Source organism: Galleria mellonella, unplaced genomic scaffold (assembly GCF_026898425.1).
Source record: "Galleria mellonella isolate WM207_F2 unplaced genomic scaffold, CSIRO_AGI_GalMel_v1 utg40, whole genome shotgun sequence".
NCBI lineage: Eukaryota > Metazoa > Arthropoda > Insecta > Lepidoptera > Pyralidae > Galleria > Galleria mellonella.
This window is the reverse complement of record NW_026442094.1, coordinates 5,070,013-5,094,842: the sequence shown is the minus strand read 5'-3', so window position 1 is coordinate 5,094,842 and position 24,830 is coordinate 5,070,013. Positions and strand designations below refer to the sequence as shown.

The following is a 24,830-nucleotide window of genomic DNA, read 5'->3' as shown; positions in this document are numbered from 1 at the left end:
GCTGACAGCAGTTAGACTTTAATACCACCTTCTTATTAAAGTCGATTGAAAATATATTGGCTTTCTCGATTTAAATGGGTAAGTAACATTTTTTTACGAATTATATTTGTAAAACAATGACACACTTACTGTGAAAGTGACTTTCACATAAACTGCATCGTTATTTAAATATTTAAAAATAAAGTGCACATCCCATTAGTATATATATATATATATATATATATATATATATATATATATATATATATATATATATATATATATATATATATATATATATGTACTAAGATCGTCATACTAATATTAACTAATACATAATATAATAATAATAATTAGAAAGTTAGAAAATGACACTTATCGTCCCCCAGTAACACAAAAACTGGAATAAGTCGGATATATTTGAAAATTCTCTTTGAATTTAATGTTTTTTTTTTTATTACATACATAGGAAGTAATATAAAAGTGAGAACTTATAAAAGTCTAGTATTATCATAGGAACACGTTTGTAATATCGACTCTCTGACTACGCATTGCAACTTTCCTGTTTTCACTGCACTATTTACACGTAGCTCATGGATATATAAAAAAATCAGATATACGATTGGAGCCCAAAACTAGGACTAAAATATAACGATATTAACGAATTTCGTCACGTACTAATGCACGTGATGCATTCATTTCCAATCATCCAATGACTATTATTACACTTTATAATTTACACTGTGCTACCCACCCACACATCTATATCTCTTTATAATTCTTCATCGCCCTATTAGCCTTTAACTGTCCACTTCTGAACATATGGTAAGCCTCCACCTTTGGGAGTTTTGCGAGTAGTTACCATGCTTGGCAGGCGGTTAGGTTTTGGAGATGCTTTAAAAGGGACAGCCGCTGCCCATCCCTCGCCAACCGTTATTTGCCTCTTACGACACCCACGTGAAAGAAAGGTGTGGCCTATTCTATGCTGGGACCACACGGTTCTTTACAATTACGAGTATTTACAGTACAACTGTATTATTAAATTATTGTTACTTTCTTAGAAAAAATGTACTTATACAATTGTATCGTTGTGTTTGTAAATTGCCTTGCTTATATCCTATATTGTATAATGCAAATAAAGTATACTCATTCATTCATTCTTTCGTTAATAAATAAACTGCAACAACATAGGTTTTATTGAATTTGTTTATTAAATAACCAACTTCATGGATACTCATTATTACTTACTTTATTTGATTTAAATTAAAATCCGTTATTGGCTATATTTTTAAGAGGCTTAGTATGTAATTTATTTTCTAAGAAAGCTATCGATTTCTTTTTTAAATAAAATAAAAAAATTATGTTTGTACTCAATTGACGCTTAGACTCTGAATTTCATATTTGCAATAAATAAAAAAAATCCTCCTACAGTAACTATATATTTCTTTTAATTCATATTCGAGACATTAATAATTGTACTTTTGTATGGAAATGAGAATCTATGATTTATTTATATCTATGGCGTAGCAATTAAATTTTATCTGTCATAAAGTGCTTATTAACCTTTCTAATCGAAAGCTAATTTTAATTATAATATGTAATTAGCTTTTTACCCGCTACTTCGTATGTGTGGTTTAAACATATAGCAAATTTTAAGTAAAACCTTCATGAATACAACTCTAAAAACCGCATCGAATTTGGTGCAGTAGTTTTTGTTTGATGCTGGAATAAATGAACAGACGGTCGGACAAACAGACAGGTAAGATTGTCTGGACGTATGTAATCTAAAATTATTAATTCGTAATAGAGAGCAAAATAATAGCAAACTCTGCAAACATTCTTTTGTCCTTTATTACCCTATACCTACTGTGTCTATTTTTTTTCACTTATTGGAATTATTTTATTACTCAAATTGAAGTAAACAACATACATATATTATAGGAGGAAAAGGCATTGTTAGTAATGAGACATAATAGTCCCATTGCTAGCAATACACTCTATCAGGTCGACCTCCACGCGGTTCTCCCTGGAAACCATAGTGGTTAATTCTTGTTCAATTAGTCACTATGGGCCAACTAACCTGCCTTCATCCTCACCTGTCACCCTTCACTGGTACTCCGCCAGCGTATACCAATAGCGCAGGCGGGGTTACCATTCCATCTTCATCCAATAAAAAAAAAACATATATTATAATTTTACTAAAATAGATTTAACATATTCGAAAATTATCGTGATATGAACACCGTGAATTCGTGACACGAGATTTTTATTTATTATCTTCGCCATGTGTGACGACCTTTAAACAAATACAAAATAACACATTCTTATTTATGTTGACACAACTGTGACCCGGATAATAAGATGGACATAACCGGGTGAATACCAAACAATATACTAATGACATTAAAAACAAACACACCTGAATATATTACTATAAAATCAACAAATGCACGAATACTTCGAATGTTATACCTATGTGCATACCTAACATAAAGAATCTATAAGAAACAAAGTAAAAATGACGTTAGTAACCTCAGCCTTCGATCTTCTAGAAATATCCTGCTCCATGTTCTTGCCCACTGGACTCACTTTTATTCTTTCGCCAGTCAGACTATTAAACACTGGAATGCCTTTTAACATTAGACCTACTCCAAACAAATTGGGGGGAAGTCCTATTGCTAGCAATATGACCTGTCAGGGGGGAAAGGGATTGTTAGTAATGGAAACTGAGAATCCCATTGCTAGCAATATACCCAACCAGGTCGACCTCCTCGCGGTTCCCCCTGGAAACTATCATGGTTAATTCCTGATGAATTCATCATGATGGGCTGACTGGCCGGTTTTCATTCTCATCTATCACCATTCACTGGTGCTCCGCCAGCGTATCCTGTTAGCGCAGGCGGGGTTACAATACCATTTTCACCCATCAAAAAAAATATGACCTGTCAGGTCGACCTCTACGTGGCCTCCACGCGGTTCACCCCCTGGAAACTATCGTGACTAATTTAGTGTTGAATTCGTCACGATGTGCTAACGGACCTGCCTTTTCATCCTCCCCTATCACCTCTCAATGGTACCCCGCCAGTATACAGCGTAGGCAAGATTACCATACCAATTTCACCAATAAAAAAATGTCCTCATAGCATTTTTTCTTAAATATCTCCTACTTACATACATCGCAAAACGTTACACAATTAAATTGCTTTAATTTACAGGATTTTATACAAATAAAATACAAATTGTATATATCGATTAATTTTATTACGACGTTTCAAACTGTGATTACTTATCACAGTCACATCATTGAATGTTATATTATAAAAATACTCATACTTTTAATTTATGGATCTATTATTACTGACTTATATGACTACCGAGAATATGACAGCAGTATGACCACTGTACTTATATCTATTATTCTCACGTCAACTTTGCCAATTTATTGATTATATTATTTTTTGTGGCATTTGATTTGACGTCCTTGACAGGTTCTGAAAAAAAAATACTAACATTATATTTATTAGAAATTACATATTATATATAAAATAAGATATTAAATAATAAATAAAAGTAATATAAAAATACAATGATCAGAAAGTAAATAAATTAAGATCCATTAATTATGTTAGTTACAAAAAGAATCATATCAACTGTTATCAGCTGTTATATGTCCATTGCTGTACATAGGCCTCCCTCATCACCCATGTCATAAGAAACTAAGCCGTTCCTTATGAAAGTTTACCATTGCGAGAATTTGGCAGTAGTTGCCACGTTTCGCAGGCGGGTTGGCAACCGCAGATTGGCTTTTGATGATTTTTAGGAGAGACGCTGCTGCCCATCCGTCGAACAATAAGTTCCCTTAGTCGTTATTTACGATACAAGGAAGGGGTGGTCTATTCTATGTTGGAACCACACGGCATTTAGTATTTTACTCTAGGGTTTTTTTTTATTTTTTTAAAGCTATGTTCAGTAGTGGACAGATACTAGCTAATATCATGATAATAATGATGATCATGTTAACCAACAAAACAATTTAGTAGATAAAGGTAAGTAATAGGGGATAAATTTTCTAAACTTACCTTTCACCACAAGGTTAGAGGCGACATAAGGCGTCGGATCGTCGACCTTCCCTTCAAAGAGTACTACGCCCAAATTATTGTCCTTTATAAAGAACACAAAAGGCCTGTCCACCCTTAACTCAACTCCATTTGCTATTAACGGCACAACCATAGCGGACGAAGCTGCAGCAGCGACAGTGCCCACTTCGTCCACACTCATGAACACTTTATGGAAGAATGCATTTATTTGCGGTGAATCTCCAACGAACATTCCTGTTAGATTAGATTTGGAGGAAAACATGGAGGTGATTCGCATCTGTAATATTAATAAAATAAAAATTAAATTAGCCCGGGCGGTCCCGGTATAGAATGGGCCACCCCTTCCTTTCGCATGGATGTCGTAAGTGGCGACTTAAGACTCGTACTAATGGTCGAAGAATGGACGTCCCTCTTAAAACATCACAAGCCTAACTGCTGTAACCAGGGGGGGAAGGGATTGTTAGTAATGGAAACTGAAAATCCCATTGCTGGCAATATACCCAACCAGGTCGACCTCCTCGCGGTTCTCTCTGGAAACTATCATGGTTAATTCCTGATGAATTCATCATGATGGGCTAACTGGCCTGTTTTCATTCTCATCTATCACCCGTCACTGGTGCTCCGCTAGCGTATCCGGTTAGCGCAAGCGGGGTTACCATACCATTTTCACCCAACAAAAAAAACTGCAGTAACCAACCCACTTGCCAAACGTGGCAACTTCTAACAAAACCTTCCTTATGGGGGAGGCCTATGTTCAGCAGTAGACAGTTAACGGCTGACATCTCTATGCCACTTATAATTCTGCAATGAAAAAGTTTATAATGCCTATGTTTACATGGCTATGTTTCGATTAGAAGGGTAAACAAATATGGCTGTAAAATTACAGAGTACGCAGGCATAACACCTTAGTCCTCAGGAATGGCAAAGATTGATACAAAAACATTAGTGGTACCATGTATATAGTCGACGGTAACCACTTCCCATCAGTTAGACCGTCTCCCTCTGGTAAACATAGACCTCCCCCATAGACTGCCACAAGGAACAGTCCCGAGCCATCTATATTCACTGACTCCCTACTATTATACATTTGAGATCATCACGTTAATATTTAATTAATTCTTTAGAATACTAATACTTACAGCTCGTAACGCATCAGTCATGTCTTCACTATAGTCTATGGTAAACTTTGGCATAGACAGTTGAACGTCTGTTGGTAGCATTTGCTTGCACACTTCAGGTAGACTCATATAAGGGAGGTCTCTTATGAGTGGTATTGCGCCGTCACGTTCACGCGGTACCAACAGTATCATAGAATAGCGTTCTCCCTGGAAAAAAAAAATATTATGAGTACCATTAGTACTCATGAAAGGGTAATACCGCTTGCTATGAAGTATATACGTAATATATTATGTACCTACTGACAGATAGTCAAAATGTGACGTCACAGAATACTTACATACTGTGATGCCCGTGATATTTACGCATCACCATCCCTGAAGAGCATAGTATTATGCTTTCGCACCCTGTAATTTCATTACCATACCCCACCCTTCAAATCGAAAATAGTCGACTTTTTAATCGGAAATTTAATATATTTTGGTCTTTTCCAGATTCAAACACACGACCATTGCAATCTACAATCGGAGTAATTACCACTTGTTATAAAACAAATAAGAAAGTCGTGCTTCTTACCTCATTTATAAAACCTGTTTAACAATTTAGATAAACAAACAGCATGTTTCTTTTTTTTATAATGAATGCACAAAGTACGGGCAATAGTGATATCTTTTAAAAAGCGTATATGTAGCCGGCAAAAAACAAAAGTTGTGTAAATATATGCATCACTAATAGGTTCACAGAAATAAGGAAAACCTTGAACAGGCTTAGTGAAGGCTCCCCAAATCAACTAAGTCGTGTTCTGTAGCTTAATCTTGTAATTCTTCGAATCCATACTAATATTATAAATGTGAATGTGTGTTTGTTTGTTACCTTATAACAACCTTATCATTTCTAGTATACAGGTACTATATGAGACCGAAAAGGATATAAGCAAATTTTTATCCTGATCAGTAAGCATATCCCGATCACGCGAACAAAATCACGGGTAAAGCCTAGTAGGACCACAAAATAAAATCTCCTAAATTTGCATTACCTAATAATGATATAATGTTGAATAAATAAAATCGCTATTTCTAAAATTGTAAAAAAACTTTTTATCTAGTAAGGATCGTAAAAAATCGGTTGATCGAATCTATCTTAGATATATGTATTTTTTACATGTACATTATTTGATGCAAAATAAAAATATGTGTATAATTTATTTATTACTGAGATTTCAAGTACTATTCTTAATGTATTACAATAGCTTTGCTATTCTAGCTTCGTTATTACAAACCCTTAATATTTTTTGCGTTATCAGAATAGTTTTTTTTTAAAAATAACCAATCAGAAATATTTAAAAACAGCTATATACCGTGGCTTCACTCACGTGAATCAGTACATAATGAATAAGTATCCTATGTGCTACGTTAAGATATAAACTACCTGTATCCCAAATTTCATTCAAATCCATTCAGTAGTTTTAACGTGAAAAAATAATAAACATTTGGATGATGAATTAGTGGATGGCTATTCATTCAATATTATACATGTGACATTAAGGTAACAAAACTTTATAACGCCTAATATAATCTCTATTAAATTATATATATATATATATATATATATATATATATATATATATATATATATATATATATATATATATATATATATATATATATATATATATATATATATATATATATATATATATATATCATCCATCCATCCACCGTTACAATTGTTCACTTTTATAATATTAATAGGATCGTTCAATTATTATTAAAAATTGACAAATGACTAAAACGTTGATAAACTTCAGTGGCTCAAAATAATACTGCCGAGATAAAAAAAAATGGCATAAAATATAAAGGATTAGAAGTACACTATATTACTTACCGCATAAGGCAACTCGACAGCGTGAGCTCGCAAATTATCTATGTACCCGTAATTAAGTTCTGTCTGTAAGTCCATCATAGCCACAGTCTTACAGACGCCGCCGTCGTAGAAGCACATGCCACGTGTTAGCTTATCATCGAAAGCATGCTTCCAAGTGCTTTTGAAGTAAAGTGCATTTGTAACCAATATTTGGGACAATGGCTCGAGATTAACTGAAATTTAATATTGTTAATAAATGGCAGTAATTTAGTTTGAAAAGCTTTCAAGGATAGAAGCGCTTAAACGTTTCTATGGGCATAATATCGTATTTTATTGTATAATACATAAAGTTTTTCACATCAATATATAGGCATCGGTTACCCCATCTGGTGAGGTATCAACTTGTTTGCCATTCAATCAATCAATCATAACCTATAGGCAAATCCAAATAGAGGCAAAGGCCTTCCCCATTATTTACCATTCTACCTTATATAATAATTAATTGCTCATAATTGTAAACCCTAATGGAATTATCATTTGTCGACTGTTGTCATTGTGGTGAATATTCAAAAAACCCATATTTTACTGAGCATATTAGAATTCAAACATCTAACGTGGCAGGAGATAAGTCTATTGTCTTCTATAGAAAAAAAAATTTAAACAGAATTGAAAACTACCTTCCATTACCTCCACTTTTTGCTATAAAGCTAATAAAAAAATATACTGTATAAAGAAATGTACTGTTTAATATATGACTAACTTACCAGGATCCACTATAGACGATATCAGACCTTTTGTATTATTTTTCACCCAATTATTAATGTATTTTGAAGCTAAAATAGGATCCGTAAAGTTCACTTTGTGTACGTCGGAAAAATATATCTGTTTCAGTGCAGTCTCATATTCCTTTTTTAAATTCAACTTATTCGATACAAATACTGAATTGGCATTCGTCAACGTCACTTCTGGTGAATTGGACTGTAAAATGGTAATATTTTTTTTTTATAACAAATATTATTAAATAAGCAGACAATGTGCTAGTGAAAATGTACCGTGTCAAAGGAATAGAGCGATATCTAAGTTCACAAAATGTATTCAATGTATTTCATGTTTTCAAAGTCGTCTACATGGATATAAAAAATACTGCGATTGAGTGACATGTTCGTTAAGGTTTCAAGAGTGTGAAAGCAGTAAAATTAATAAATAAATACAATAAGAAAAAATCTTAATATCGCAAAGACAAAAAACGCACGAATTATTGCTGTAATAGAGTTACAAAAAGCAATTACTATTAAGCGGACTATATGCTTACTTTGTGATCACCCTTGTTTAAAAAAAAAAAGAAGAAGAAAGTTACAAATGTAATGTAGTAGTTTATTTTTTTTTAGCAGAATAAAAACTAAACTATATTAAATATACCCTATATTTTTTATACCATAAAGATGACAAACAAACATACAGCCCATCTAATGATAAACAGTCACTGGAGCCTATGGATACCTTCAATACTAGAGGTATCTCGTGCATGTTGCCGACCTTGAACTAATCTACATAATATAATAACACTAATATACATCGTTTTTGAAGAATCCACAATGTAGTCTACATTATGACCTATGATAATTTTAGGAAAAACCTCGGCAGGCAGCTCATTCCATAGCCTAAACGTAGCGGGAAAAAACTTATACTATATTTCAAATTAGAACAAACAATATACATTTACAGGGGGAAAGGGATTGTTAGTAATAAAGACTAAGAATCCTATTGCTAGCAATATACCCGACCAGGTCGACCTCCTTGCGGTTCTCCCTGGAAACTATAATGGTTAATTCCTGATGAGTTTATCATGATGGGCTAACTGGCCTGCTTTCATTCTCATCTATCACCCTTCACTGGTGCTCCGCCAGCGTATCCCGTTAGCGCAGGCGGGGTTACCATACCATTTTCACCCATCAAAAAAAAATATACATTTATAAAATTTTATTAAAATCGAGTAAATATTTTCGAAGATATTTATTTGGCATGGTTTATTGCTCTTGAAACATACCTGTAATGCTTTCAAATACAAATTGAACTGGTATCTAAAGTCATCTTTATTGGGCGACAATCTCAATGCATTTCTTATTTCATTCGCCGTCACACCATTCGCACCATCCAGTATCATGCCTAAGGTAGACTTTATACTGGCAGGGGAAAATATCACATTACCCTTTTTGTCCTCAGCTGAGTATCGAAGAAGGTCTATGTCGAAGAAATTCAGACGTGAGAAGTCTGAGCTTTGGCTGTTTGCGAGACAGCTTAGACATTGTATGATGGTAAAAACTGAAAAAAAGCAGCAACTTTACAGCTATTTTTTTATTGTATCAGCCATTAACTGACTAGTGCTGAACATAGGCATTCCCCATAAGGAGAATTTAACCAATAGTTGCCACACTTGACAGGCAAATGGACAACCGAAGTTAGTCTTTGGTGGTGTTTTAAGATAGACGCTGTTGCCCATCCCTCGACTATTAGATTCCTTTAGTCCCCTCTTACGACACCCACGGGAAAAAAAGGGGTGGCCCATTCTATGCTGGGACCATACAGTGATATCACAACTACGTACAGGCGCTCCTAGTGGAAAGCAGTATCCGTCGCCTATAAACATGTACAGCATCAAAAATATCACAAAATTCACTATGATACTCATAGTACCAATCATGTGTTGGCATTCTTAAATATAATGGTGTCATGCCTCTGTACCTTGTAATTTCACAGCCAAATCCTATATTTCAATGTCAAATGTTTACAAATACACAATTGGTACTTAGCGCGTCGAAAAGTCTTTGCAGGTAAACAGTATCTGCACATCTGCTTTTTTTATTGCCAACATTTCGACGTGGATTGCACCACGTCCACCACGCAAAGTTTTCTAAGGCCTAAGTCCCAATAGTGTATTTAAATATCCATCTATTTAAACCGAAATACAACCAGGTAACCATAAACTACTATTCTTAATTTGTAAACTATTAACGTTATGGTAAACGTAACAACCACATATCGACAAGTTATACTTATATTATTATATAGATGTCAAAACCCATTACTAACAGTAATGGGTTTTTTTTAATGGATGATAATGTAATAGTAGCCCCATCCGCGCCATCGGTATACACCGGCGGGGCACCAGTGAAGGATGATAGGTGAGGATGAAGTAGGTCAGTTAGCCCATCATGACGAATTCAACAAGAATTGTTCACGATGGTTTCCAGGGGGAACCACGTGGAGGTCGACCTAGTAAGGCATATTGCTAGCAATTGGGCTGTCAAACTCCATTGTTAACAATCCCTTTCCCCCCAACAGTAATGGGTTTGAACAGATTTAACAGATCCATTGCTAGCAATATACCCTATTAAGTCGACCTCTGCGCGGTTCCCATTAAATACCATTGTGGTTAATTGTTGTTGAATTTCTTACAATGCACCAACTGACCTACCTTTATTCATGGGTTATCATTCCATTCTCGCCAATAAAAAAAATACACACTTCGTAGAGCGTATTAGAATAAGACATGACATGGCTCGTGCCTACCGACGTCATTCACATTAATTTGGTTTGTTACAGGTCTTTACCATCACCTAAGAGTCAGTTAGAAATTTAATTTGACATTTCATATATTGTTAAGCTAAGGCACTAAAAACACTATTTAAAGTGTAAAACAAATATCCAGGTAGATAAAGTAGTTTTTTTTTGTGTATTTTGAGGGTATTTGGAAATGATGCATGTAAAATGAAAATTGTTTTATACTTAATAGATTTAAATATTTGAAGATTGTATCTATATATCTTAACATTCTATAAAAATACTGTATAAAACTACATAGCTTAAAATTTCTCGAAATATTTTTTTCTAATTAACAAAGTTATGTATATCTAACATACCCATCTAATTTATAATCGATTCAAAAATTCAAATGTACAAAACTTACCAATAACTAATCCTGTTCTTATTTTAAAAAACATATTTTATAAATCAATAATTTACCAACACAGCAATATTATATTTTTCAACGTTGTTCTTTTTTTAAATGTCTTACAACGACAAATGACACACACGTCTCACCACAATAAATTCTTAATTACCTACTATTTAATGGAACAGGAAAATCCAAGAAGAATTGAATGAATGATACATTTTAACGTTCATAATAAGAGTAACGATATTTGGAATAATTGAATGAATCTCGAATACAACATTTTCTGTCTTATTTCAATGAACGCGATATGACAGAGACAAACAGTAACTGGAATAGTCATTTAGACCTTGAGCGTAATTGGATAACTACGCGATCATTTGCGGTCAAACCTAATAACTAATTGTTATTTAAGTAAATCTAAAGTTATTATTAAGATGGTAAAAAAATGACCTCTTTATCTCTTAATTATAAATATTACTTATAGACGCTGCTTGTACTTTAGATGTTGATTTCTGCTTCTAAGAAATAAAATTTTTTGACGAATGGACTTTTTGACTCAAATGGCAAACAATCTAACGATCTATTAAATACCCTATCGGGAGTTAACGCGATAAAACATTTTTGCAGGTAAATAGTACCTACATACCTGCTTCTATATTGCCGATGTTTTATTTAAAATATGTGTAAACAACGCGAAAGTTTAAAATTAACTAGTCTTACGATCTACTCGCACCTGATCAATAGAGAGGGGAAAGGGACTGTTAGTAATAGGTTCTAACATCCCCATCGTTATATATATATATATATATATATATATATATATATATATATATATATATATATATATATATATATATATATATATATATATATATATATAGCAAAATACCCTATCAGGTCGACCTCCACGCGATTCCTCCTGGAAACCATCATGGTTAATTCTTGTTGAATTCTATACGATGGGCCAACTGACCTGCCTTCATCCTCACTTATCCACTACTGTGGCTACCATTCCATTTTTTACCCATTAAAAAAACAGTAGTTATTTTAACGGGTGAAAATTAGTTACCCCTATCATAGGGGCAACTATTGACCCAAAAAATTGACGACATATAGCGCCATGGACATTACAAATTCGAATTCAAAATATCTTTATTCATGTTACAGACTCTTATGATAAGTCAAATCTACCATCAGCTCGGAATGATTTCGAGAGAAGAAAAACTAACAAGAAACTCAGCTGGTATTCTTTTCACAATATACTTTGTGATACCAATGGTGTTACTCGCGCCAATGCAATCATATCACAGTTTACATATCATTCATATCACAGACGCACTGTGATATTATGCGTCCGTATGCTGTAATTTTACTATCGTAACCTACCAAACCTAATGCAATAAACCAACTCGCAGTGCCAAGTAAGTTCCAAACAATACAAATGAATTTTTATCGTCTTTCTTTTAGTAATCACATAAAAATCACCACACTTTAAAAAATCAACCACGGATAAATAAAAGCCATAAAAGTGTCAGAATCATGTGTTTATTTCGAAGATAATTGAAATAAATGCCGTTTTTATAAAAAGAAAATGGCACTCTCTATATACGTACATAAACAGATTAGATATTAGATTCCTACTGTATTGTGCTTAAACATGACAAATGAAAATAAAATGGCATATCGAATTAAATAAAAAAAAAATTATAAGGTAACACATTCTTACTTGAAATATAAAACAAATGTAATGTAAGTTACAAAACATAAACTAATAATATATAAATAAAAAAAAACCGCAAATATAGTCAAGTGACATTTTAGTATTGTCATTTATTATTGTCACACATTAAAGTAGATATTTGTAGTTTCGAGTCTTTAGTGTATTGTAAAAAACTTATAACCTAAAACTTATCTAAATTTCTAAGAATACTATCTCACATTTTCAGCTAATAATTTCACATTAGTACTCGACTTCTATCAACAAGTAGTGGTAATTACCATTAGTGGTAATTAAGTTACCACAACTCGGTAAGATCTTATTACTTTTGCTATATATTCTTGCAAAAATAAATCATATCTCTTATTATACTTTTTACTCTGTAGTCATGGGAAATAAATATTTTAATATTGCAAACCGAAAAATAAGCATAATAGTACAGATGCTACTTTTTGTTTGATGTCAAGTAATATATAGCTTCTTATTATTAGCAGATTCCAAAAAAGAATTACTCTATCTTTTTTTATAAAATGTTATTTTTAAATATTTTTTATATTCTATAAAAAAAAATTAACATTGTGACATGTACACACGAATAGTGCATGACATTATTTACTCGAATTGTGGCAACTTAGGAAAATTATTTTACCACAGTCATTACCCTAGGCTGTGGTAACTCAAAACATAATTAATTAAAATCATGGAAGTCATTAACCGAAGTAATCAAAAACTAAAAATGTACGTGTATTTAGAAAAGTATTTAAAAGACGCACGAAATCTGGGAGTCGACATTGTCTCAGCCAAGTCAAGTAAATAACACAACCTCTTTCTTTTCAAAACTACCCACCATACTTTTAAACCTCCGGTATCTTCGCTGGGGGTAAAGATATAAGTCAAATGTCAGTTAATAAAAATATTTACTGGACAAGTTTTTTGCTTAATCATGGTTATCTAGATAAAATTTTTAATATTCAAAATCTATCTCATTATGAGACTATTAAATTTTTTGAAAATATTAAAACTTAACAAACACTTTGCCCTAAATAATATTTTTAACGTTTTTTATTATAAATAAATTATAATGTTTTGCGATGTGATATTATATAATGCTTTTTGCAAAGACGTGACATTTCTCTTAATCATAAAGGTCATTTACATTCAGAAACTAACAGATCATGGTTAATGAAATGCACCATCAAGGATTAAGGGATCGGTAACCCTGCCTGTGAACAGCAGTTGCCTCGTTACCTCGTCCTGTATAAAGAACAAGAACGGCTTGTTCGCTAACACTTCTTCACTGACATCATCGTCTTCACCGAATTTATTCACCAATGATATTTCTGAAATCATATTTTTTTAGTTAACATCTTTTGAATTAAATTAATATCGATTTATTCTAGTTAATATGTATTAAATCCAGTTAGTACAAGATTAACTACCACGCCGCAAGGTGCTATAAAATTTTAAGTCACACTGAGTCAATTCTCTTAAAAAGGAAGAGATTCTCAACTCGTATTTTTTGCATACTTAACATTATTGTCAATTCTGAACCTATTTTAATTATTCTTTTTGCAATCTAAAAGGTTATTGTATTAATTTTATACTAATTTGTCATAATTGAAATAGCTCTTTTTCTTTTTGAACAAAATCTTAAATTATATATTAAACAATCATGAATTTGTATATACACAAAATAGTAAAACATCCTACCGGTTGCGGAATAAGCGACGCTGCCAAGTTCATTCACTTCAATACCAGACCGTTGGAGTACCCTGGACACCTTCAGTCGCTGCTGCAGGCCTTGTCCCCGTGAAATGCCAGGGAGGTTAGCAGTATCCTCGAACAATAGCCTTATTCCCATCTAGAATAAAAACGTTAATATTATAATAGTAAGTAATAAATGCAAGATGTCCTACACACCTACCACCGATAGGGATGAAACGAGTGACAACCCCATACAAGCAAACACAGTATAGGTTGACCCGTCACGGAACAACAACATCAAATACATTGAAGGATGTAGATGCAAGTGGCTCAGGACTGTTCCTTATGGCAGTCTATGGGGGATGCCTTTATTCGGGAGTGATCAGATAATGGCTGATATGATGAAATGATAGTGTACTATGTTAACATTAAACAATTCAATTAGTTTGAACCATTTTTGTTATTACGATTATGTTCAAATTACCTCTTTCAAGACTTCATCTAAAATGGCGGTGTAATCAAAATTGAATTTAGGCAGAATGACATTAACCATCCGCTCCTTCAAATAGTTCATCTCGGTTTGTAACTCACTTAGCCCGTTCAACACATTTGCTAACCCCGTCAGAGAATTTGGAACTACTATATACATTGCAAATTTTTTACCCTGAAAACAAAAACAATAGTTAGTGAAAACACAAGAAATAGAAAAAACTTTGCGTAGGAAAATTTATTAATTTTTTTAAATAACTTTATTGACCAAAGAAAAATATGGCACAAAATGCGGACTTAATGCTAGTAGCATTCTCTACCTTTTTCGACCTTTATAATGAACTGTGAATTACGAAATACAATGTACATTAAAGTAAATTTACGCGAGAAACGTAACATAAGAAAATCTTATACACCTAATTTAAACATAATTAGAAGTCACTTTTAATCGTCCAGTCTTATATATATTAGCTAAACTTAATCATAAAATTTTTAACAACTATCTCAATTATTAAAAATTTTCAATTTAATATTAACTTTTTGATTTAATGTCCAGCCTCAAACTTTACATACCAAATAAGGCATCCTCAATATTTTGGCATCATACTTCGTCGTTTCTACATAATAGAACTTTTCTTTGATGCTCATCATTGGCACTTGTTTGGGTTCATTGGGAGACACGTAAAAGGTTCCAGGTTTGGTCGCATTTGGTGAGAACTGATACCTCCAGCTTCCTTTGAAGAATAGTGTGTTTAGAATAAGAATTACGGCGTTCTCGAGGTCGTCTGCAACAAAAAAAAAGCATTGAATAGACCAACCCCTCCTTGCTATTGGATGTCGTAAGAGGCGACTAAGGGAACTTAATGATCGAGGGATGAATAGCAGCGATCCCTTTTGAAACATCACTAAAGCCTAACTGCGGTTGCCAACCTGCCTACCAAACGTGGCAATTACTGGTAAAGGGGGATCCTTATGGGAAAGGATATTTAGCAGTAGATAGTTAACGGTTGATATAATAATAATCACGAAGGTTTCCAGGATAGAGTTCGACTTTACAGTGTAAATTGCTAGCATCAGAGACTAGACTATAAAAAAGTCATTAAATTATAGCACATATGTATATAAATAGCTTCTAAATAAATTGTCATCATTAATGACTCCAGATCTATTTGATCTAGACTGAGTAATCCAAAACTGTATTTCTCGGAACAATGAAGCACGCTCTTTCACACGATTCACACTGTGTAAATTTGAATACCCTAATGTGTTTGCAGGCAAATAGCGGATGTATCATCCGGCTTGTAAAGTTAACACACGTTTTATTGTACAATAAAAACCTATTTCTCATTTAACAGTGACAGTACCGCGATTATTTTGCGTTGGATGAAAAAGCCATCGTGTATGTGGTAAAATAGACTCTTTCATATATATGTATTTATGTATGTGTATGTCTGTGCGGGTGTGTTAGACATATAATCAGCTGTGTATATAGCAAAACATTTTAGTGTTTTTTTTTCATAATACTGACGGGTTACGTAGTGGCGGGCACGTGCCTTATGCAAATGAGGTTCCGGATACAATTCTCAGTTGGGACAATTTAGGAAACAATTTTTTCTAAATTGACTCTGCTATGGGTGTCTGGGTGTTTAATGTCTTTTACCTCGTAACTCGAGATATCCTACTTTAAAAACCACTTGTTTGAATGTATAGCTTTAAATATTTACCATATTACTAAAATAAATTACATTAAAAATAAAATATTAATTATATGGTAATCAATAACATTTGCCATGTAATCCCGGCATAGAATAGGTCTCCCACTCCTTTCCTGTGGGGGTCGTAAGAAGCGACTTTCTTAAAACATGATCAAAGCCTCACTGCGCTTGCCAATCCGCCTGCCCAGCGCAGCGTGGCAACTATTGGCAAAACTGGATGGAACCTTAAGTAAGCAGTGGATAGCTGCAGAGGCTGATATGATATGAGAAATCAACAACTTAATCAAAGTCTTTATTGAGAATTGATTAAAAATACTGACTCTTCATCACTGTGTCTTAATTGTCAACAGATAGTTATTTTCCATTTTCATCATACATTGCTAAATATGCATCTAAATGACCAATTTTCGCTTTATTTGCACATTAAATAAGTTGAGATACAATTGATAAAATTGAAAAGATATGCCTAAATAAAGAAAAGGCTCAAAATTCTTAGAAATATTATAAATCTAAAAATGAGTTAAATTGGTTGTTACTTCTTAACAGTTTAACGACTTAACCAAAAACTATGATATTTAGTATATGTACGTGTAGTATAAGGGATGGAGTAGAACATATGCTTCTATTTATACCGGCCATTTGGACATAGTTGCGTGTAAAAACTGATTTATAATAAATCTTCTATTTGTTACTATTATTATTGCTACTCATGTAAAGATATCGTCTTCCAATTTCAAAAGTTTCTTGTCGTCGTAATTTTGAACTTACCATGATCTACTAAATTAGTAATCCTGCCGTGTGTAACATTAGTGACCCATTCGTTTATCTCCTTGGATGCTATCAGCGGCTCGCTGAAGTTGATCCTTCTTAACTGTGTATCGTAAAACTGTTCGGCAATAGCTGCAAATCGCTGTTTTGGTACTATACTATGTTCTAAGTAGATTCGACTGCCTAAATTGAGAATGTAATCAGGTGACGAGACCTGTGAAAGAAAAGAAACATATTTCCTTACATTCCAGTAATCAATTATGGACAGAAAGACAATTTAGATAAACAAAAAACTTGTGAACTTAATGATGAAAATATAAAAGATTAGGATAGCATTTTAGGAATTTTAGGAAAAAAAATATGAAGATTTAATTTTGATAACTTTATTTAATCCAAGCCTAAGGAGGCCCTATGAACAAGATTCAAATTCGATAAGTAGTTTAATTCGATAGGAGTTTCATTCTCTAACTAGCTGCGATACTAGTATATACTTTACAACGATTGATTTGCGAAAAGTAAGTACATTTATGCAATGCCAATATTCTTATTTATGTAACTTATAATTCCAAACAATCTGTCTTTAAACATGAACAATATTACTCAACATACTCATAGTTATAAATCACAATCGAATGGGGGGGGGGGGGTTGTTAATAATGCGCACTACCAGTCTCATTGTTAGCAATATGCCCAAAAAGGTCAACCTCCACGTGGTCCCCCTGGAAACCATCGTGCTGAATTTCAAGTGAATTCATCACGATGGGCTAATTGACCTGCTTTTTCATTCTCACCTATCATCTCTCACTGGTGCCCCGCCAGTGTATACCGATAGCGCAGGCAGGGTTAACATTCCATTATCATTTATAAAAAAAAAATCACAACCTATTATGATTAAAAATTTGTACTACAATAACAAAAACTATATGTTAAACTTTTAATAAAAGGTAATATGTAATCTTAACAAAAAATATTTCGCTATATTATATTTTTATGGACAAGTCTCATTAATTTGCCTGTTGATATCCCATATCATTTGAAATCATCGTAAGGGATTGTTAATTATGAGGTCTAACAGCCCCATTGCTAGCAATATACTCTATCTGGTCGACATCCACACGGTTTCCCCTGGAAACCATCGTAGTGAATTATTGTAAAATTCGTCACCTTCATTTATCATCTTTCATTGGAAACCCGCCGGCGTATACCGATTGCGCAAGCGGAGTTACTATTCAGCCCCATTAAAAAAAAATTGAATTCCTCCATTTATGTTTATTTGTAATCATTCCAGTAATCACTCCCTATCATCTTCCTACCCTTATCCCAATCATTTGGGGTCTGCGTAATATGGTTTTATCCATATTACAAAAAGATTTGGTTTTTAGTTTTACGACCGGCCACCTGCCTGACGTCAACTCTCTTTGAGAAGTAATCACTCCCTATATGATCATATGTTTAGTCTTTCACGCACACCATGTATCTCTTTTAGTTTCAAACATTTACCTTTAAAGACTCGATTATAGATGTATATCTTTGTCTGGTAACGTTCTTATCCAATTCAAAACCTAGTACTGCAGCCATTTCGGCGCGTGTAGGACCGGTCGCCGCTTCTGTGAGTATAGCCAGTGCCAGCTTCAACCCCAATGGAGAGAGCAGGAAATTCTTGCTAGAAGCCGACGCCACACGCTGGAGAATTAATATAAATATTATAATAGTAAAATAGTACTACATTAACAAAAAACATGAATTAATGAAGCTTTCTGGTAATATTACTTGTAAAATATGGTTTAATACGGGCATAGGCAGGTTGTGACGACCTCAAATACGTTGCAGAAAAGCAGTGAATACTATGTGGCTTAGGACCATTCTTTATGGCAATCTATGAGGGAGACCTAAGTTCAGCAGTTGGCAGATGACAGCTGATATGTTCATGATGATAATGATAAATATGCTTTAATAAAAGTACGTATATATACCCGTATATGTATGAATTAAAAAAAAACATTTCATTCTAATCAATTCAGCTATTGGAATATACATACACTCGCCACAATCTATCATATTTATAAAAAGTATTAGCAGTTCATACTTTGTTCACCATAGGGAAACTTTTTACAAAAGTCGATTGCTTGGGTACCTCTGTCCCATTCGTGTAGCAGTTGTGTTTGCATGGCTGTGTTTCGGTTTGAAGGGTGGGATATGGCGTGAATTTACTGGGTACAGAGGAATAACACCTGAGTCCTCAAGAATGGCATCGCATGGGAGGTATCATGGGCGAAACAGTATACTCTGTTATGTCCATGGTACTGCTCATGTCTATAGGCGACGGTTACCACTTTCCATCAGGTGGGCCCTCTGCTTGTTTGCCATTCTAAGTTGTATAAAAAAAAAGTTGATGTCTTAACAGTTTGATCATAACAAAAATCGGACCCTCACACCTTAGTAATTAGACGTTATTGTGAAGAGACAAATTCCACAACTTCTTTTGAATACCATTAAACATTAACACAAGCTCTAAAAATGCAAGATCAATATTTAAAAATTAAATTAACAACATTATCCCAAAAATTACATAGATATTTAGAATATTATGCATTTTGTTTGGTTACTTTTTTGTATTCACTGTGTCGGACATACGCCATCTACCTTTCTCTCTGTACTTATCTACTATTTATTCCAGGTTGTCTGAAAAAGTTTGCTTTTAGAAATAAGGCCCCCTTTTTTATATGCACATTCTGTATAAATACTCCTTGTAATACATCTCTATTGATCGCATGAGTTTATTATCATTAAATTTTCCTGAAGTCCACGTTACTGTTCATGTTTGTAGGCGACAGTTACCACTTTCCTTCAGGTGGACCGTCAGCTTGTCTACCATTTTATATTGCATAAAAAGATATATAAAATTTCAAAATTCAATATATTGATTTTTCTATTTATTTGCTCATCACATTACACCGTCAATTATATTTTCTGTTATTATTTTCTATAATCGACTGGTAGATAACGCCATAATGGTGTTAAGTCCGCCATTTACACTATCCAGGTGTATTAAAGTTTAATAAAAAAATAAATAAAATCATTATAAAAATACCTTTGTGAGTCCCCAATCAAATTTATCGTAATCTACAGCAGGTGGGGAATAGTAATCACGGTCGTCGAAGTACTGCGGCTCAGTATCATTTAAAGGTCTGACTGCTACGGCCTGGGAGAGGGAAGATGCAGAGGCGAGATATGACAACGGTCCGAAGATATCTTCGAGAACATGTTGGTCTATAGGCGGAACAGAACTTGATGATGTGGTGTACACGATGGGAGCTGTAATAACGAAGAAAATTTATACGTGAACAATAAGTAAGTACCAGTAAACATATCAAATATTGTCATGTGGTCCCAGGATAGAATGGGACTCCTTCCATTCCCGTAGCTGTCGTAAGAGGTAACTAATTGAGTTTAACGGTGGAGAGATAGGTGTGCAGTGTTTCTCTTCAAACATTACCAAAGTCTAACTGCGGTTGCCAACTCGCTTGTCAAGTGTAGCAACTATTGGCAAACCCCTTTATGAGAGAGGCCTATATTCAGCAGTGGACAGTTCACGGCTAATATGAGAATAATGATTTTAATCTACTTGACTAATATATTTCTACCTTTGAAAGGAGAAGGGATTGTTAGTAATGAGGATTAGTAGCTCCATTGCTAGCAATATACCTTGTCAGGTCGACCTCCTCTAGTTTCCCCTGGAAACCATCATGACTGATTTATGTTAGATTCGTCACGGTGGGCTAACTGACCTGCTTCATCCTCACCTATCATTCCTCACTGGTGCCCCGCCGGTGTATACCGATAGCGCAGGCGGAGTTACCATTCCATTATCATCCATTAAAAAAAAAACATTTCTACCTATAGGTGTGTACATGCGTAGATAGCTTGGCTTACTTTGAAACGTGATCTCGCAAAATATTACCACAGTGTAAGGCTGTAATATTACTATTTGCAAATAATGTGCTTTGCTGTTAAATTGATAGATACTATTTTATGATTAGAAATAATCTATTCATAGTCACGTATTTAGTACTTAATTTGCTAACTGTACTGATCAACACATATTGGCATGAAAAATAGAATGATAATCCCGCCTGAGCTATTGGTATACCCTATGTAAGTACCAAGAACATGGGGGGATTGTTAGTAATTTGCTAGCAGTTTACTCAGGTCGACCTCCACGTAGTCTCCCCTAGAAACTATCGTGCTAAATTCCACGTTTATATATATATATATATATATATATATATATATATATATATATATATATATATATATATATATATCACGATGGGCTAACTGACATTGCATATTCATTCTTGCCTATCATCCCTCACTGTTGTCCCGCCAGCGTATACCATTAGCACAGGCGGGGTTACCATTTTATTTTCATTCATTAAAAAAATTTGGTACCAAGAGATAGATGAGGGATTCAAGCGGAAAAATCCGCGAGAAATAGCGAGTATAAAATAAAAACATACTCCTGCGTACTCACTTTTCATCCTACACCAACTATAATGTCATTAATGTCTAATTTAAATTCTAACTTTAGATGAATTATTGTACATGATGTTATGAGAATCCATCTTTACTAATTATAAATATGAATATTTTCTTTGATTAACTAATTTAAAATAAAAAGATTTCTCAATTTCATTTTTTTTTATGTTTGTAATCTTTCCGTTAATTGTAAACTAATTAAGATATTTATTTTTTTTATATGAAATAATATATTTGCAAGTTAATCTTATTGAAATTTTATCAAAATCGGTTCAGTAGTTTAGTTTCAAAATAAAATAACTAGTTTTGACACAATTAAAGACTGTTTTTTTTTTATTTATGAAACACAATTCAATTATATATCATCATAATCATCATATCAGCTGTTAACTTTTTTGTTTTCTATTGCAGCATGATATGTGACCACACCTTTCTGAGCGAACACAGAAATTATATGGTCCAAGGGTACGACCGAAAGTACCGGTATCTACTGAAAAGAAAAGATAAAAAATATTTACTCCCTACGGTTGACCGCACTATGCCAGCTCGCTAAATGCTTTTTCACGCTACGTTTTTTTTTATACAACTTAGAATGGCAAACAATCTGACGGCCCACCTGATGGAAAGTGGTATCCGTCGCCTTTAGACATGAGCAGTACCATGGACATAACAGAGTATACTGTTTCGCCCATGATACCCCCCACGCGTCGCCATTCCTGAGGACTCAGGTGTTATTCCTCTGTACCCTGTAAATTCACGCCATATCCCACCCTTCAAACCGAAACACAGCCATGCAAACACAACTGCTTCACAGTTGAAACACGAATGGGACAGAGGTACCCAAGCAATCGACTTTTGTACAAAGTCTCCCTCTGATAAGATACGTATGTTTGAAGGATCCAAGGTTATAAGATGAATGAATTACGTCACGGGAAAGGCCATTCCACATCGTTACGGTACGGTTCACGTAATAGTTGGTAAACTTATTTGTACACGAGTGCAGATGGTTTACCGTGTATGAATGCAGTCGCCGCCCCATTCTCGTGATGCAGTATCAAAAAGAGGAAGATGGAATAAAGGAATAAATTGTACAAACATATTTATAAACTTTCACATTTATAATATTAGTAGAATTAATGAGATATGTTATTCCTCTGTACCCAGTAATTTCACGTCATATTCCACCCTTCAAACCGAAACACAGCCATGTAAATACATCTGCTTCACGGTTGAAACACGAATGGCAACTATAGTTAAGACAACTATAATTATTACAACTATAATTAATTATTATACATATAAAATAGGAACCCCAACAAAAATGTGTCCCGATTTCACTCACTGGTGAGAAAATAAAACGTTTTGTTATCATCACATAATTGTGCAGGCACGTTAACCTTTTGTTTGACCTTTCGATAGACTTGTCCAAACATATTATATATACCTACATAATCATATATTTCAGCTAATGTAAACAAATATTAGACATTTAGATGTATTTAACCGTTTTCTTGTAGATTTTTGGTTTATAAACTATAATTTATTAAAAATTAAAATGATTTTATTACAAATTATAATAGTGCTAATAAAGTTTATTAATTTGACTGATTTTAGAGAAATAAAAAAAATATCAAAACACATTTTGCTTTTTAAATGAGATTGTGCTCCACATAAAAATGACTTCAATTGTGGCAAAACCGGTTTTTTTTTTTTATTTAAAACTAAACGACTGAACCGATTATGATAAAAATTCTATGGGACCAATCTGTAAGTATATATTTTCATATAAAAAAAAATTTGCCGAATCGATTTACAATTGGCAGAGTTATGAGGAACGACAGGAGTTATGAACAAACAAAAAACAATACAAACGAATTGAGAACCTCTTTATTTTGGAAGTCGGTTAAAAATATAGCAACTTCTATCTTAATACCTAAATCTAATATGGAAACCAACATTGTCTTCATTTGCATTCTTGTCAAATTTTAAACTTGTCTAAATAAACAAATAGTAAAACAAATTATATTCCTGTTAACTCAAATAGATACAAGACAGATATATACTTGTACATATATATAATAGACCAGTAGATATCAAATAGGTACCTAGACCAATCGTAATAGGTATTTAATTAATCGATTAGTTTATCGAATAGCATTTACAATCGATGATGTATTCAATGTATATAATACTTAGATATTGCTAATGAAAATATTCTTATATAAAATATACCTAATGGTGAGTGGAAAAAAAATACTTTTATTTGTTTATAAACCGTCTAATTTAGAGAATTATGCATTTAAATTGTATAATCTGTCAAACAGAGCATTATTTACACATATAAGTAGAAGGTTTAGCAAATACTTACCAACAAAAAGTATAAAATAAATTCTTGAAATCATGTCGAACACTTATAATAGGTACCTACGAGGAAAACCACTTGATAATAAAAACTTGGGTTCAAGGTGAAAGAAGATCCGTCTCGTCTCTTATTTCATGCAATTATTAACCACAAACCAGCTTATTTTCTATAACACAAAAGTCACTAAGTCGTATTGATCCTTAACATAGTTGTAATAAAATAAACATGAACGTTTTCCCTGAACACGTATCAAACAAATCGACCACGTCTCGTGGCGGTCATAATGTTACTGGTTTATCAACAAGCGGCGACCGCAAGGTTTTAATACAAACAAACGGTCAAACGCATATGGGTATTTTGTATTGTACGAAATGAAGACGGCAAAAAGTTCACCAAAGGAATGGGTTCCGTAGCTAATATAATTTATATTAGAATTCATTAGGTGACGGCTGATCCCAGTGGAAAGTCGTAACCATCTGTTTACATGAACACAAAGTTAATCTACTAATGTCTCCCCTCATACAGA

General features: G+C 33.5%; 1 protein-coding gene across 1 annotated transcript; it reads right to left on the bottom strand.

The window, feature by feature from the left end:
* Positions 1 to 3,218: 3,218 nt before the first annotated feature.
* LOC113520269 (uncharacterized) lies at positions 3,219 to 24,624 on the bottom strand. The gene is made up of 15 exons (XM_052898180.1): positions 24,311 to 24,624; positions 20,495 to 20,718; positions 18,904 to 19,086; positions 17,404 to 17,617; positions 15,494 to 15,705; positions 14,916 to 15,095; positions 14,438 to 14,588; positions 13,914 to 14,067; positions 13,501 to 13,601; positions 9,103 to 9,377; positions 7,820 to 8,033; positions 7,077 to 7,288; positions 5,216 to 5,401; positions 4,059 to 4,353; positions 3,219 to 3,470 (listed from the first exon to the last, which is right to left on the bottom strand). Exons 1-15 carry the CDS (start codon positions 24,342 to 24,344, stop codon positions 3,400 to 3,402), a joined length of 2,706 nt encoding a protein of 901 aa, XP_052754140.1. The 5' UTR covers positions 24,345 to 24,624; the 3' UTR covers positions 3,219 to 3,399.
* Between the last annotated feature and the right edge of the window lie 206 nt (positions 24,625 to 24,830).